The sequence below is a fragment of the Pteropus alecto genome, unplaced genomic scaffold, assembly GCF_000325575.1.
Source record: "Pteropus alecto unplaced genomic scaffold, ASM32557v1 scaffold7, whole genome shotgun sequence".
NCBI lineage: Eukaryota > Metazoa > Chordata > Mammalia > Chiroptera > Pteropodidae > Pteropus > Pteropus alecto.
Genome location: NW_006494614.1, coordinates 59,497,459 through 59,515,329, shown reverse-complemented (window position 1 = coordinate 59,515,329; position 17,871 = coordinate 59,497,459). Strand labels below are relative to the sequence as shown.

General features: G+C 45.2%; 1 protein-coding gene across 1 annotated transcript in view; it reads right to left on the bottom strand.

The window, feature by feature from the left end:
- Positions 1–17,871, bottom strand: part of ATP2C2 (ATPase secretory pathway Ca2+ transporting 2) — a 68,794-nt gene that overhangs the window by 33,468 nt on the left and 17,455 nt on the right. Inside the window, exons 2-7 of the mRNA XM_006926722.1 lie at positions 17,513–17,623; positions 15,431–15,547; positions 9,147–9,236; positions 7,360–7,395; positions 7,194–7,255; positions 3,717–3,825 (exon numbers count right to left, since the gene is read on the bottom strand). Coding sequence (XP_006926784.1) covers positions 3,717–3,825; positions 7,194–7,255; positions 7,360–7,395; positions 9,147–9,236; positions 15,431–15,547; positions 17,513–17,623 — 525 coding nt within the window. The remainder of the gene's footprint in view (positions 1–3,716; positions 3,826–7,193; positions 7,256–7,359; positions 7,396–9,146; positions 9,237–15,430; positions 15,548–17,512; positions 17,624–17,871) is intronic.

The following is a 17,871-nucleotide window of genomic DNA, read 5'->3' as shown; positions in this document are numbered from 1 at the left end:
CCCAATCTAATCATGAAAAAAAAAAAAATTTAGACAAATCGCAGTTGTGGGACATTCTACAAAACACCTGACCAGCACTTCTCAAATCTGTCAAAGTCATCAAAAATGAAAAAGGTCTGAGAAACTGTCACAGCCAAGAGGTGCCTAGGGAGACATGATGATCAAATGTAATATGGGATTCTGGGATAGAAGGACAGTATGGAAAAACTACAGTAATGTGAAAAAAGTGTGAACCTTATATATATTTACATTTAAACATGTCATAATTAATATATTACGTTAAAGAATCTGTTAATTCGTAATGTAACAACCATATTGATGATTAGCAATAATTATTATTGATAATACTAATGAATCATTATTGGTTCATTAATTGTAACACTGTACCCTACTAATATATGACCTTAACTACAGAAGAAACCAGTTGTGGGATATATGGGAATCTTCTATACTATTGTCTTAATTTTTCTGTAAATCTAAAACTGTTCTAAAACTAAGCTGATTTTTCTTAAAACGAGGAAAGGAAGAGAAAGAAGAGACAAAGGTGACCCCCCTCAAGAAAGCTAGCCAGAGAAGCAGGAGGAATGGGTGGAAAGGGGAGTTGGGAAGAGAAGAGGGTGCAGGCGGGTGACGTGGGTTTGGGTTTGGACATATTAAATTGGAGATGGGCTATCTGTCCGTCCATCTCCAACTACATACAGGCCAGGCATTCTTCTGGGCATTGGGAATCTAGCAATGAGCAAGGCAGACAGACTCCCTGCCTTCATGGAGCTTATACTCTAGTCGAGGAGGAAGCGGAGAGGCTGGCAATAAACAACGAAGGTAAACTAACATCAGAATATTGAATACCAGGGCTGGCGGGGCAGCGGAGAGGCCCCTTAGGAAAGAGGTCAGGGAAAATCAGTGAGGAGAAGACAGTGAGCTGAGACCTCAGGAATGAGAAGGGCTAAGTCATGATGGTGGGAGCAGGTTTCAGGGGGCAGAAATGGTCCTACTGCAATGGTGGCCCCACACCGCAGGCAGTCGAAAGCAGCAACGCATCTGGTTTCTAGGTCAGGGCTAGGCACGCAGCTTGGGCTTCCTCTGCCCGAAACAGCTGATGTGTGTCCATTTTTAGGTCAGCTCAAAAGCTACTGCCTCCAGGAAGCCCTCTGTGACTGCATTGGGCCTATGCAAGTCTGTCCTGTTTGGGACATACGGACTGCACTGTACTTTTTTCTCATGCTCCCCCAGAAGTCACTGAACAGTTACCTGTCATGAGGAGACGTCTGTCTGCCAGTCTGGGCTACAAGCCCATGAGCACAGGGCTCAAGTCTGTTTTCTCCACTGTCTCCTCGGCACCCAGCACCGTTCCTGGCACTTAGCGGGTGCTCAAGAAATATTCGTTGAGAGTCACACAATACCAGCGGCCACCAAGGAGGTGGCTAGGCCTGAAGACAAGGGTAGAACTGAGGGCTCAGGAGCGCCCTGCCACTTCCTACTCAGGTGTAGACTAAAGCTCTTCCTGTCTCCTCACACTGGCAGGCATTCCGGCCTCCAAGACCAAGCATCACTCGGAGTCCTGACAAATCCCATTCCATCCTCCTTTTCATTTAGAAAGGGGAGGACAAAAGAAAGAGCAGTGGTCCTGCTCTACTGGCCGTCTCAGGTCAAGCCTTCGCCCAGGCTCTGACCTTTCTGTTAACTGTGGGAACAGAAAATAGTGTTCTGTGACCCCCACACGCTATGCAAAAATGGCTAGTGTTTGGGTTGCTTATTTTAAGAACTCCTTTGAACTTGCTATTTCCTGGCCCTAAGTGGCTTCGAAATGTATATAAAGCTCCTCTGGATCTCAGAGCTCAAGAGCTGATAAAAATAGTTCACTGTGAATAAAAAAAGCTATTGATTGTTCAGTAGAGTTGCAAAATACTGAAAAGAAAATCTGTAGAGCATTTGAGCTGGTAGCTTGGGGGAAAAAAAAAAAAGCTTGTGGTGTCAATAACCAGGTACAATTTAATTTAATATATGCAGTGCAGGAAGAAAACCAGTTAGATAGTAAGGGAGTTATCTGGGTTTAAAAAATCCCAAAGAACTGTTGTAGAGACAGGTAATGACAAACAAGAAGGTCAGTCGCAGCTACTCGCTGACTGCTAACCCACATCAGACATCGCGCCAAGCATAACGCAGGTCTCGCTCGTTCCGTCTTCACGATAACCCTGCGAGGTGGGAATGAACGTCACCCCCTTTCATAGACGAGGAAACTGAGGCTCGGAGAGGCCAATCTCTTCCTCAGAGTCAGGTGCTGGGTGGGAGATGCTGGGTGGAGATTTGAAACCCAGGGCCCTCTAACTTCGAACATGTGTCGTTCACTCACCCGTGCCAGACACCGTTCTGAGCACTTTGCGTCTATACAGTCATTTAACCCTTACGACCACACTATGGGCATTATCACCCACCCCTCCAATTTTACAGATGAGGAAACTGAGGCACAGAGAGGTTAGGTCACTTGGGGCAGGTCCCACGGTTTGTGAATGATAGGCCCCAGGTTCAAACCCAGGCTAACGCCCAGGCCCAGGGCGCTGGCCTCTGGGCTACACTGCTTCTCCATAGCACCTGTAGTGGTGTCCTTATTGGTCGCCCAGCAGCAGGACCCAAACCCTGTACCTTTGGAATCCCCTACATTGGGAGGCAGAGCCCCTCTCTTGGTGGAGAAGTGGACAGTGTCAGACTGGCTTCCCCAGCCTTCCCTGGGGACAACGGTTTCTCTAATGGGATCCAAGTGTCCTAGACTTGGATGCTGAATGCTGGTGCAGGGAGGAGCGGATGGTGAGGAACTCATTCCGGTGCGGGAAGGAATACCAGAATGAACCTGGGAGGGAGTGCCCCACCCCCAATCCACTCACCCTGGTCTCTGTCCTACCTGGAGGTCTGTACGTCGGGGCAGAGGGGTGGGAGAGCCTGAGTGGCCCTGTGGCCCCTGCCTCTACTTCAGAGCCGGGCCGGGATGTTGTCGACACAGGGCCCAGGGGGTGGCTCCTGGCCTCTTCGCCTCTCTCCATCCCCCGCCCTCCCAGGCTACCCTTTAACAGCATGCTATTAATCCTGCAATTCCTGAGAAATTAATCCTCTATTGCTAAAAGCTTTGATTAATCCTTAAACATCCTTGGAAGGAATCATAGAATAGATTATTCCAATCGACAGATCTCTCTGAACTCAATTTAACCTTTTTTCAAGAATCCAGGATTACCTAAGAGAGCCTCAGGTATTGTTCTGTGAAGCTGTGATACCCTGACACCCACAAAGGTTGAGGAAACAGTTTGCCCCACATCCAGTATCCCCAAACGGAGCAACTGTAAAAGATTGTGCTACTTTTTATGTCTTCACTGGTTCCGGTTCCCTCCACATTCCTGAGTAGTCTGATTATCGCTTCTTTTTGACATCGGTGTGGCTGTTTTTAGAAGGAACTCTTGCCTCATTTCTCAACCTCGCCCTGCTTTCATTTGCTGCTGCTGTCTGCTGGAAACTAGGAAATAACACAACCCAAATTTGTTAGGCTTATACTTAAAATGAGAATAAATCATTTATGAAGTATGATTTGAGGGGCTCTGTGCTTAAAATTAACTCGTTTGCCAACTCCCTGACTTGTTTGTGTGCACATGCGCATTAGAGAAAGAATGCCTGCCTCCAATAAGCTAAATGTCTGCATATGCCACAGACCAGGGTCTGGGACCCCTCACCTCAGTGAGACGAATGTCTGCAGGGATTCGGTCTCCAATCGAGAGGCATACAATGTCTCCGGGAACCAGATCTCGTGCAAGCAGATGCTGGAGTTTTCCTTCTCTTATGCTGCATTTGAAAAAGTAAAAAGCAGAAGCACCCATGTTGACGTCTCATTTTTATGCATTGATCAATTTGAGCAAAGAGTATAGAAATGCTTTCTCTTTCAGTTATGAACCAACTTTTGTGCCTTTATGCTTTTATTATTTTTTAAATTCTCGTATCCTAAAAGACTTTTGGGAAGAGTATGGCTTCTGGGCGACACTGGGACTCATCAGAAATATGGGGCTCTTACTGTTTACCCTGCCTGGAAACAAGGCTGGGCCACATGGCCTCTGGAAGCTTCTGCAGGTCTAAATCAGCAGTTCTAAAGCTTCTTTAATCCTTAATGGAGCCAGTAGCTTCTGTTCTCAGAGAAGACACCGCTCTGGTATGCAGAGTCCATCTCAAGAATGCATGGATGGCAGAGCCTTGTCAGAGGCAGAAGGAACATCTTCAATGCCCGAGGAGCCCTCCTCTCCCACAGGGCCATGACCATTCCCCATGGCTGTCTGCCTCTGGACAACACATGTGCTTCCGTGCACAGGCTCCGGCTAGAATCCCACCACACACCTCCCTTCCTCCTGACGCTGCAGCGGCCTCCCAGCTGAACTCTTGCTACCCCTCTGGCCTCCTTCAATTCATCCTGCATGAAGTAGGTAGAGAGCTCTTAAAATACAAAAATCAGATCACAACTCCTTTTCCTCCAAATCCTTCAGTGGTTTTCCGCTGACCTTGAAATCAAACTCAGAGGCCCTGCTAAGGCCCTCCTGACCTGGGCCTGCCCCTTCACACCATCGCCTGCTACACCTTCCTCATACGATCCAGCCCTTGAACACACCTAGCTCTTTCTAGCATCAAAGTCTTCGTTGACCTTGAATGCTAAAGCAGATATTCTCCTCTTCCTTGACAACAGAATTCATTCTTGTTCGGGTATCCACCCTTTCCTCCACAACCATGTGCTCTAGGAATTGGGTCATGACTGCCTGAGATCACTGCGGTGATCCTATCCTCTGCCTGTGACTGGTTTAGGCACATTCACTGGCCTATGAGACATGAGTGGACGTTTTCGGGGGCTCATGAGAAAGGTTTCCTCATGCTGTAAACACACGCACACACGCACACACACACAGAGTCTCTTTTTCTGTTTGATCTTTCATCTCTGGCTATGATGTCTGGAGCTGTGGCAGCCATATTGGGACCATGAGGGGAACCAGCCAGAGAACAAAGCCAACGAACTGAGGACAGCAGAGTAAAGAAATAAAAAGACCAGGTCCTTGGTGCCATCTTGAATTAACAAACCCCACTGTCCACCGACCTGAGATCCCTTATCATGAGAAAATACAATTCCTTGTGGTTTGTAAAGCTGAGTTTTCTTTCCTTGTAGCCAAGAGCACCTATCAGATCTATACCTGCTGTTTCCTCAGCTCTTCCCATGGCTGGCTCCTTCCTTTTCTCAGGCCTCAACTTAAACGTCAGCTCCTCCTCAAATGTCAGATTAGGGTGGCCTGATTGCTAGCTATTTAAAGTTGTACCTAGTCTTCTACTAGTCACTATTGCATCTCTGTGGAGTTTTTACTCGTTTGTTTGTTTGTTTTCCGTGGCTTTGGGTTTGGGGGTTCTTTTTTGCTTTAATGCCCCTGCTGCATTTCAAAATCTGTTCACTGATTAGCACTATTTCTCACGGCACATAGTAGGTGCTCAATAAATATTTAATGGCTGCACAAAAGACAGAAGTAACACAGGAAGGGTCTGCAAGCAGGTGTTTCTCTTAATTTGTAAAACACATCTTAAAGACTCAGAGAGTGAGGCTGTATACCTGCAATGCTCTTTCAACTCTACCAGGCTGCCTGCCCCCTCTGTTCTTGAAAATAAAACATCTTTTAGAAGTCAAACTTCTGAGGACATCAATGATGCATACTATTCACCTGAAAGGCCAAGACTTGATATTTAAACTTAAGATCAGATCATCAAACCAAATAAATCATTTATGCTTTCTTTTGCTCTTATGATTATGTCACATATCACACACCTGGACTTCTGACAATCTTAGTCATCTAATGATTAAGCCTGGACATTTTTACTATTACAAATAATTCTTCTAGAATGAACCTACCCTCTCCCAGGCTTCCACAAAATCCTCTTTTTGTCTCTATTTTGTTATTCACTATTTTATGCCTTATATCACTCAGACACAGACACACACACACACACATACACATGGTCATTCCCTGAGAGGAGAGACTATCTTACTAGATCTTTCTATCCCCCAGCCTGCGGCTAAACTGTGCCATATATACCCAAATACATGTAAAATTATCCTTCAGAAAATAGTTGCTAAATGTTTAAGTCCTTCCAAAATGCCTCGGGTCATATAATACTTTTAATTACGTTATTTTGAGACGGATTTAGGAAAGACACATGATTCTGAAACGACCTCAACCTATAGTAGGAGCAAGGGAGAAGATGTTGGCCTTCTCTGAAATGATTTTTACCAGGAGAACAAATGCATAGATTACTTGTATAAAAATGAAATGAAGAGAAAGCCAGGCCTAACTCATTTGCCCCTCTGTGTCTGCCGGCTTCCTTTACCTTCGGCGGTGACCTTGGCAAACACTCTAAGCCTGAGCTGTCTAATACAATAGCCACACGCCTCATGTGGCTATTTAAAATAAAAATGAAGTAAAATGAAGAGCTCAGCTCCTCAGTCACCCCAGCCACATTTGAAATCCTCAGTAGCTATATGTGACAACTGATGCCGTACTGGACAGTGCAGATTAGGGAACATTCCAGAAAGTTTTATTGCACAGCACGATGCTAAGCAGAAATGCCCACGGGGTATTGGCAGACATTTTTGTCTTTTCTCCTACCTTTTAAAAAATATCTTTGGTCAAGGCTGTGTGATAACAAGCAGCGACGTGGAAACGCCTGGGCAAGACAGAGGCTAGTGCTGCTGAGCGAATGCCCGGAGTTCCTTCTCGCATGGTCTCGCCCTTCACCCAGCGTTCCGATGCCTTGCCTTGCTAAAGCCCCGCATCGCAGCCTCTTCTGAGACCACCCTTTGGGAGTCCAATAAAACCTCTGAAAGCTCTCCCTAGGACAAATGCACACAGCTTTGTACACTGTATGATAGATTTTATGGGCCATCCTCTTTCCAAAGCCATTTCCATCATCCATGGCCCACAGGCTAAGCACCCTGATTAGACACGAATGACAGAGTGGAAGCCCAGAGAGGTCAAATGACAGGCTCCAGGACACGAGTAATCCATTTACTAGTCAGAATCCCGGTAAGACATGGTTTTCCTATATCGAACTAAAAAGGATACAGATTTTGCCAAACTCTTCAGCCTATCAGCTCCTCTGATGAACCAGAAGGTCCCAAGGGGTCTCCGACTTACCAGTTACATTCAGGAGGAACCAGCTTGGTCAGCTCTTCGAGAGATTTCTCCGACCTGTACTCCTGGCAGGAAGCACATCAAACATGCTGTTCAAAGGTGGGAACTTCACAGAGCTCCCGTCACACCTGGCTTACCCCACCCAGGACCTCGGGAAATAAATACGCACCTGAATGAAGGCCACAGTGACCACAATCAGCACAGCCTAGGGCACAAATGAGAGGGGCATTAATACTCAGCTGCCCAGTGAGTGGGCGAGCCCATGAGAGGCAAGGGGAGTACATGACATTGTCTTTCAAAATACATTTTCCTTCTTCTTGCAAAATAAATGTACTGTGCAGAAACTTAGAAAAGAGATGAGCCAAAAAAAAAAAAAAAAAAGGAACATTAAATTCCACCACCCAGAGGTTCACATTTTGGGGTATCAATCTAGATTTTTCTGCATAGACACTCTTATAACATAGGATTCTATAGTGCAGACATATTCTTTTACAACCTGACTTTTCACTCAACAACATATTGTAAATATCATTCCACATCAGAAGATGTGGATCTAACCTCAGCCTTTTAAAGAGAAGCAGTGAATTTCACTGTGTGGAATGAGTCATTTTTTGTATTTTAAAAAAGTATTTGACAGATAGAACAAAGCCAGAATGATAGCCATCAAAAGGTGTTTGGTAGAAGCCAGATATAAAAGGTAGGGTATTGTGATTGCATTTGTATGAAATATCCAGAATTGGTAAATCCAGAGATAGGAAGCAGATTGGTGGTTGCCAAGAGCTGGGGAAGGGGAGATGGGGAGCAACTGTCTAGTGGGTATAGGATTTCCTTTTCGGGCAGTGAAAATATTTTGGGACTAGATAGAGGTGGTGGTTATACAACATTGTGAATGTACTAAGTGCCACTGAATTGATCATTTAAAAAATGATTGATGTTTTATGTGATTTGCACCTAAATATAAAAACAATTTTTAAAGGTGCTCAGTGCATTATTTACAATAGCCAAGATATAGAAGCAACCTAAATCCCCATCAATAGATGATTAGATTAGATAAAGAAAAAGTGGTGTGTATATATACAAGGAACATTACTTGGCCATAAAAAAGAACAAAATCTTACCATTTGCAACGACATGGATGGACCTAGAGGGTATTACGCTAAATGAAATAAGTCAGACAGAGAAAGACAAATACCATATGATCTCACTTATAAGTAGAATCTAAAGAACAAAATAAACAAACAAACAAATCAGAAACAGACTCATAGATACAGAGAAAAAAAAACAATGGTTGCCAGACGGGAGTGGGGTGAGGGGGCTGGGTGAAAACGGTGAAGGGATTAAGAAGTACAAATTGGCTGTTACAAAATAGTCATGGGGATGTAGAGTACAGCATAAGGAATATAGTTAATAACATTATAACTCTGTACAGTCCCAACAAGTACTAGACTAATCGGGGGGATCACTTTGTAAATTATATAAATGTCTAACCTCTATGCTATACACCTGAAACTAATATAAAATATTGAATGCAACTGTAATTGAAAAAGAAAAAAACAAATAATAAGCAGGTGCCCAGTGGTTCTCTCTGGGTAACGGATTATGAGCGATTATTCTTTTTACTGAATGCACAGCCAGGATTGAGCACTTCCATCCAGGGTCAAGGCAGAGGAGTTCACTGCAACAGTGTTCCCCACAGCAAAGAATAGGAGCCACCTGGGTGTCCATCCACCGGGAGAGCGACGGTCAAATAAACCAGGACGCCTCCATGTGGGAGCAGACAAGGATGTGGATTTTCTTTCCTTTCTTTCTGCATTATTATCATTATCATCATCATCATCATCATTATTATTTTGTCTACAGCCAAACTCCTTTTTCCTTGCATAATAAATAAGCAAACACTCAGAAAGTCTGGGACAGCCAGGCCTGGGGGCGCTGCTCCCAGCATGGCACACTTACCATGGCGATACTGATGGCATCCTCATACTCTTTCGTGAGGACACTCACCAAGGCAGAGGCCAGAAGCAGCAGGATCAGAGGGTTCTTAAACTGAAAAATGGAAAAGCACGTTGGGTGGGTTCTTCTTTAGTCTCGCACAGACCAGGCTGGGCTTCTTGCTGTGTAGCATGTGTGCTATAGTTCCTTACTCAGAGCCAGGCTTCCAAGCCAGCAACTACAGTGGTCCGAGAGGAGGAAGACCACCACCATCCAATGGTTCTCCTCTGCTTGAAATCTCCCCGCTGCGGTTTCACTGACACTGGCTACACTGGCTTTCTGGGGATCATCCTGACATTATCCCCGTCAAGATACCAGCCCTGGCTCTGCCTTTGAGCTCTTGGTCTCAACTCGCCCCATCTCCAACACAGTCCAGGTCAGGACCTATCCCCTCTGGTGGGACCCCGGCCCTGGTCCAGCATGGCCAAGGGGGCTCCTCTTGCCCTACCGGTTCCCCAATCCTGTGTGTCCCAGTCACACCAACCTGTTTCTGTAACTACCTCTAGGAGCTCCAGTGATGTCCCTGATGAGAACAGGTATTCCAGAAACTTCTTCCCCAAAAGAATTTTACTTTCTTGTTTATGTATTCGCCCTCTCATTTCACAGATAGAGTAGCTCATGTTATAGATGATTGAAAGGAAGCATAAAGACAAACACATAAGAACAGGAACAGAAAGAGTAGATCAAAGATCAGGATCAAGGTGACAATAAAAATATCAACAAGCAAGTCATGTTTGATTAAAATGGGGCTGCACATTTGGCCCTGAGTTTCCCAGCAGTCAAAGGCAAATGTGATCAGATGAATGATTCATTATGTTCACGAAAAGAAGCACAGTGATGTTATGCCAGTGTGGTGCATGAAGAGGTTTAACACCCCTACCCCCATCCCAGGATTGCTGTGCTTTATCTCCTCTGAACGAGGTATAGAGTACTCTGCAGCCAGCTCACCAGCAGCCCTGAGTTAGCCACAGCATTTATTTTGAATCCTTAAGACAGGATTTCACCGTCTGCTCCAATCAATTTTTCTGATTGTATCAAATTATTTATTTCTGTCCTTTGTTAGAATGTAATCTTTCCAGGGATACAGACCACATCTGTCCTGGTGTCCCCAATCCTCCCGGGACCCAGAATGGGGTCTGACTACATGGAGTGACAGGCAAGAGCTCAGGACTCTGAGAATTCCAATCTGTCTGCATCATTACCTAACTGAGAAACTGCAAGCAAGCTTCTAACTTCACCAAGACTCTGCTTTCTTTTGACTGGAGTGAAGACTAAAGGTGATGATAGCGTGTAAAACGAACTGCCCGGTGCCTGGACACACAGCAGGTGCCCAGCACATGGTAGCCATGATGACCACAAGACTGACCACGGACGGCACTCAATAAAAATTAGTCGAAAGGAGGAACTGTGGCCCGAGGTCTGGAAAACAGCCCTGCTATCAGGGCTTTTGATCCAATAGCTGGCCCTCAGAGCAGCTTCTCCACTGATCCTTGCTGAGCCCAGGCTGGGTGGAGGGCATCTCAGCTTCAGAAGGAATCACACCCCAAAGCCAGCTTGCCTGTGAGCCCTAGTATTTGGGTTGGAGACACATTGATAGGTCATCAACCCAGGGAGGGCTGCAGAAGAGCATCCCACAAAAATGGGAAACCTGCACTAAAGTTTCCCAGGTGGACTTTATTCAATTAGCTACAGGTTTCTCCCCAAGGGTAATGTCTTCAGTATTTAAATAAACCATTTTTTAATTTTGGGAGTCTTGTAAGCCATTCCACAGGCATAAATCCACAGATTAGAAAAAGGGCGTGGATTAGAACAATTTAAGGAACACATCATCCAAAAGCAAAGGATGGGCTTTGTTCAGACTCCAATTTAAGCAAATTAACATGATGAAAACTGACTCTGGTCCAGTTTTCTGGATAATATTAATGACATGTTCATGGTTTAGTGAGATAACAGTATTGTTGTTATTGTTTTTAAAAAAATGACAAAAAAGAGAAAAATGTCCTTAAATTGTAAAGGTACATACCGAAGTATAGATGGTAAAATGATTTAGTATCTAAAATTTGTTTTAAAATGCTACAGAGAAAAAGAGGGATGAAAATGTATCAAAACAGGTTGATAATTATTGAAGCTAAACAATGGATATGCGGAGGTCATATTATTATTCTCCCCACTTATATATAGTTTTGATATTTTCCTGAATAAAAGATTTTTTAAAAGATTTTGGTCAGAGAAGTCTCAATGTTGGTTTTGAAGGATCTGGAAGTGCTTGGAGCTGGGTGGATTGGGGCAGCTTGCAGAGGAAAGGGGCTGCTAAGCATTCTTGGGCTGGACTCAGAGCTGCCTGGCAGAGCTCACGGCCAAGGCCAAACACCACCTGAAGGCAGACATGCCCTTTCCTTGTAAATGCAGGGAGGACAAAGTGCCAGAGAAGAGGAAAACTGCTCGGGAAAGCCCAGCTGAGTGAGTGAGTGTCCTGGAGCTGCTGTAACCAACAACCACAACCTGGGCAGCTAAAACAGCACAGACGTATTCTCTTACACTTCTGGAGACTCGAAGTCTTAAATCAAGATGTCAGCAGGGCCATGCTCTCTCTGGAGGTGCTAGGAGAGAATCCTTCCTGCCCCTTCTAGCTTCTAGCGGTTGCTGGCCATCCTTGGCGCTTCTTGGCCTGTGGATGTGACTCCAGACTCTGCTTCTGTTGTCATGTGGTCCTTTCCTGTGTGTGTGTGTGTCTGAGTTTCTTCCCTTCTTATAAGAACACCAGTCATTGGATTTAGGGACCCCCAATCCGTTATGACCTCATCTTAACTAATCACATCTACAAAGACCTTATTTCCAAATAAGGTCATATTGTGAGGTTCCAGGTTGACATGAATTTTGGGGGGACACTATTTAACCTAGTACAGAGAGGAAAAACCCCTCGGTTCAGTAGAGTCAAGAGAAAGATTTCATTTCAGCCTTGAGCCCATCACAGACTTTCCATCTGATTGGATTGAGGAGTTAGGAGAGATGTACGAACATGTGCCAAACACCCATAGCATCCCAGGCGCTGGGCGCCTTTATTCTCCAGGCTGCCTTCTGAAGCCTAGTTAACCTCACATGTACCGCCCCGCTCCTACCTCAGGGCCTTTGCACTTCCTCTCCTGTAGCATCCTTTATGCAGATCCTCACGTGCCTTGCATCCTCACTTCATTCAGGTCTCTGCTCAAATATCACTTCCTCTGAGCACCAGTCAAATGCCTCCCCTGACCACCCAGTCCAAAATAGCTGCCCCTGTAGTCACTTCCTAATTCCTTGTCCTGACTCATTTTCCTCACCACACTCTCACTGGGTGCTGTATTACACATGGAGCTGCTCTCTGCCTTTCTCCCCCAAAGCAGAAACTTGGTTTTGCTGCTGCTCTATGAACAGTGCCTAGACCAGGGCCAGAAGCGTAAAAGGCTTTTATTTGGAATGAATGAATGAATGAATGAATGAATGAACGAACAAATGAACGAATAATGCCCATATTTAGTCAGGGGAATTCGAGGCTTGGTGGGGTTAGGACTCTTTCTCAAGGCCACGCAGCAGAGTGGAGATAGCACTGGGCCTGTCCTGCCTCAGGTGCACGTCTACCTGTCCAGGTCACTTGCATTATGCCACCTGGCTCCTCACCCTTGCCTCTCCCAGCCTTGGCTAGCATCTCCCTCCCTCCCTCCCTGCAGGCTGTACCTACTCATGACTCTGGGAGCAGTTGGCTTGTTTCCAGATCAGGGACCCCTATAGCCATGGGCTCAGCATTAGCTCAGAGGTGCACTCTGAGAGCTGGGGGTCTCTGATCCAGCCCAGACCGAGTCTCACATTGAACCTCGATTCTATCTCATTGTCTTGCCCTCCTGAGGCTGGAGCTGATCAGCTCTCCAGGCCGACACTGATGCCACTGCCCTCCCCATCTTGAGACAGTCCCAAGCACCTGTCCTGTCCTATCCAACGCATGTGAGTCACCATGAGACACGGCAAGCAGGTGATAGGCCCAATGGGAAGAACACGCCACATGCCACTAGTGGTGTTCTGGCCACGAATAATCAGACTCTTCCTGGCGTCAAGGAGACAGGCAGCAAGGGGTTTGCTGAACCTTCCTGTGCAAGGGAACTGGTGATATACTGGACAAACAATAACAATAAAAACAACCAACATTTATTGGACACACATACCTGTTATTCCTGCTTGATAAACGAGCAACCTGAGACTTGGAAAAAAACCGAATTGCCCAAGGATTCATTTAGGTCAGGTCGACTCCAGAATCTGTGCACCTAACTGCTATGCTCCAATGAGGGCAAACTTGTAGATATAGGGTGGGAGGGACCATGTTTATTAAGCACCTAATATTTGCTAAGTTTTCTTCTTTTTATGTAAAACTCAGAGAAGTGTTTATTAATTAGTTCCATTCCCTACATAGGGAAAATTGAGGTTCAAGAAAGTTCAATAACTTGCTCAAAATCACGAGGCTGGAAAGTGAGATTCGAAACTTGGTGGCCTGACTCTGATATGATTCCAGGGCCACATGTCTTGGGTCATGCTAAGTAGAAAGAATTCCTAGTGGAGAGTCCCCTGAGATGGAGAAGTCGGGCTGCCTCGTGACGGGGTGAGTTCCCCATCACTGGAGGAGACAGAAAGGAGAAGCACAACATCTGGCACATGGCAGGTGCTCAGTGAATGTAAAGAATAAGTGATGTGCTATCAAGCGGGGGATGGGGGTGGAACACGGCCATCAGGAGCTGCCTTCCAAACCGGTAAGGATTCCCACAGATGGACCCCTGAACTCACAAGAATAAGATGAATAAACGTGTTCCCCACTCTTAGAAATGGAAGAGATTTCATTTCTGGAAAGCCCTGGCTGGAGGCTGGAGGACAGCCCTTGGTGTGAGGTTTCAACAGGGCAGAGGTAGGAATCAGAATGGCCAGGGAAATGGGGGAGCAGGTCCTAGTGGAAGGCTCAGGCAGGGCAGAATTGAGGAGGCCCAGCTGCAGGAGGAGAATGTTCCCCACGGCCAGTGTGTCAGCCTCCTTCTTTGAACTTCAACTTCCAGGAACCTCCACTGCCTCCTTCCAACACTAGGGTTACAGGAAGCGTTTGGGCTAGCCAGGGCCACCTGCACACCCAGGAGTCCATTTTGCTGCCAAAATGCATCAATGAATGACATCCCCAGTGCACTGACAACCGACTAAAGACCAGGGTGGGGACTGGAGGAGAGTGGAGGGTGAGGATGCTGTGAGGAGCACTGCGATTGGGCCCCGAACTGACTAATCAGGAAGGCTTTAAACGCTGAGCCAGTGCAAAGCAGCTGTAGGTGAGGCGGGGCAGAGACTGGACAGGGAGGTGTCAGGAATGGAAGAAGGGGTGCAGAAGGCCAGGGAAGGGCAACGATGATAATCTGAATGCCTTCAGGTATCTGGGAAAGTCTGCCTGTTAACTGGGGCTTTCTGGACTGGTACTGGGTGGATGATGGGGGTGTTAACTTCTAGACTGGAATTTGCAGCCATGTCTACTTCAAATTTCTCTTTCCTCTTCTCAGTGGCTTCCAGGCATTTGACCTGTGTGCCCTCCTTTGAGCACTGTGACAGCAGCAATGCCTGTGGTTAAGAAGGACAGGGGCTCTGGAGCCAGATGCCTGGCTTCACTGCCCAGCATTGCCCCTTACTGCTGTGTGAATTTGGGCTCCAGCTGCCAGATGAACTACAGGACATTTTAAGTATAAGTGGGTCCCATGCAACATTTGCGACATACTTGTACTAAAAAATTGTTTCTTGTTTATCATCTGAAATTTAAATTTAACAGGACATTTCTTGTCTCTGTTCACTAAATCAGGCAACCCTACACAGCCTGGGGAAATAGTTCAGTTTCTTTGTATTTCACCCTCCTCATCTGAGAATGAGGATTAGCAGACATATAAAGTAAGTTAATGCTTACTTATTTACTTACTTACTTAGCATGGTACCTGGCAGGTGGAAAACACTCCATGAATGTAACTACTACTACTGGTCATGATCATGGCTGCCTGGGAAGTTAGGGATCTACTCGTGACCATCCCTTCCTGCTGGCCAAGACCAGCCTGAATGAAGGTGGAGACTTCTTTATCTTTGTAGTGCAGCCGCCCCATGCTCAGAACTGGTCCAAGGACACCCTCAGTCAATATTTAGAGAATGAATGATTGTCACGCCCTCCCCAGTTACACTGGTTAACTCAAGAATGACGTCTACGGTCCTACCTGATCAAGATATTTCTTCCATACGGGTTCAGCATTGTCAGCGACAAACTCATTCCAGCCGTGGACCAGCCTGCGCTGCGTCACCGAGAACTCTGACAGCCCATTCTGTAAGTCCACCTGGAGGAGACAGTCAAGCACAAGCTAACTGGTGGGCTAGTAAGGAATGGGGAGCCCAAGTCACAGAATTCGCACTCTGGGAGCCAGCTACTTGCCTGACGGACAAGGAAATTGGGCTGTCCACAAAGGAGCGGGGACTTGTTCAAAGACCCCAATCAAATCGGGGCAGAAAAAGAAGAAAAACCCACAATTCAGTTATCTTTCAATTAGACCATACTTCTGCCCTACAATTACAGCAGAAAAAACAAGCTTGGGCCTAAATTTCGATCAGTACAAATGTCACATGGGATTCCTGAAATGCAGAAACACATTTCCTTCTTGAAAAAAAAGATAGGCCATGATGCAGTTGCCATGGAAAACAGCATAGAGGTGCCTAAAACAAAACAAAACAAAACAAAACAAAAAAAAACAGAATGACCACATGATCCAGCAACTCCACTTCTGGGTGTAGAAATACCAAAAGAATTGGAAGTGGATCTCGAAGAGATATTTGCAAAGACATGTTCATAGTAGCATTATTCTTAACAACCATAAAGTGGAAGTGGCTCAAGTATCCATCCATAGATGAATCAGCCAGTCACAAAAAGACAAATACTGCATGATTCCACTTATTTGAGGCATCTAGAATAGTCAAAGAGAGGTAGAAAGTAGAAAGGTGGCTGGCTGCCAGGGGCTGGGAGGAAATGGGGAGTCATTGTTTAAAGGGTATAGAGTGTTCACTTTCGCAAGATGAAAAGCGTTCTGGATTTTGACTGCACAACAATGTGAATGCACTCAACACGATTAAGTCGTCCATTTATAAATGCTTAGGATGGTAAATTTTATCTTGTGCATTTTACAAGCTAAAAAAATAAAATTTAAAAAAAGAAAAGCAACAACAACAACAGAAAAAAGGCCTGTCCTTGCAAACAATAGCTAAAATTATTGTATGGTGCATATATTGTGCTTATTACAACTTCAAGCTCTTTATACAAACTAACATTAAATATAGCTAATCTGAGTCGGTAATTACATAAGGAAACTTTTCTTGTTCTGGTTGCAGCAAAGGTATCCTTGTTTTTTAAAAGTTGACAAGAAAGGTGGTAGAGGTGACAGAGAAAGCTGAATTGATTTCTAGATTCTTGTCGATACAGAAAGAAAATCAAGCTCACTTTCTAGGTAGGGTAAAATGCCTAGGCACAGAAAAAATATTTTCTCCCCCTTTCCAAATACTAATGAGCAGGACTTAAATTTAAACAGACTTGTGAATTATTCTCAAGAAAAGACATTTATGAAACACTGATGTCCAACTTCCTTGAAATTGTGGCATGTGCCCTTTTATTAGTGAATTTTTATTTGCTCTCCCCAAGTGTGGTGGCTTATGAGTGAATGCACACTCACACGAACACATCATTATGTGTTTTCTAAGTAAAGAAAATGAAAAACATAAAGCAAGCAACATCCTTTCGCTTCAGAGAAAGACTTCATGGAGTGGGTTTTTCGGTTTTTAGGTTTTTCGGTTTCTTTTGTAGTCTTGCACTGGCCAGGAATTCAAATTCATTTGAGAAATTTGTGAGAATTTGTTTTCACTAACACCATGGTTTATCAAAGATGAAGGGTGTGAATAGGGGATGGGTAAGAGTTTGAGCTTTGATGTCAAAACACCTGGGTTCGACTTTGGCTATGCTACTGTGTAACTGCGTGTTACCACTTTTCTGTGTCTCTGATCAAGAGAAACACGTAATAGAGTGTTTGGGGGGGGCGTCTGTCCTCTGGCAAGGTCCTCGTGAGGGTGAGCTCCGTTGACAACAACGATGATGATATTCCACATGGGGAATCGGAATGGTTCAACGTCAACAGGATTTTTTAACAACGATGATAAAGCTATTATAGCACAGAATTCTAAGGCAGCTTTCAGGATTTTGTGTTCGTCTCCATCTAAAAAACCTTCCCACAACTGGCATCAAATGCAAATTCAATTCTTACGTAAAACGCTTTGGCCAAATCCTCTCTGTGACATTTGCTTGCCTCCTTGGGTGATAGAGCGACCACCGTCTTCTCTCTTTCGATGTCTTTCGACTCACATTGCTCATCAAACTGTGGAAAAAGCAAGATTGCTGTTAAGCAAGTTGAGGTTTTGTACCCATGCATCTTTTTAAAGTATAACCCACACGTAGAAAGTGCATGTATCTTAAGTGCACAGCTCAGATGCTCACCAACTGGTCCACATAACTGGCCTCCAAATCCAGAAACAGACAATACCGGCCTCCAGATGCTCCCATATGTTACCCACCCACGTGAAGAGTACTGGCCGTCGTGAACTGGCACCACAGATTAATTTTGCC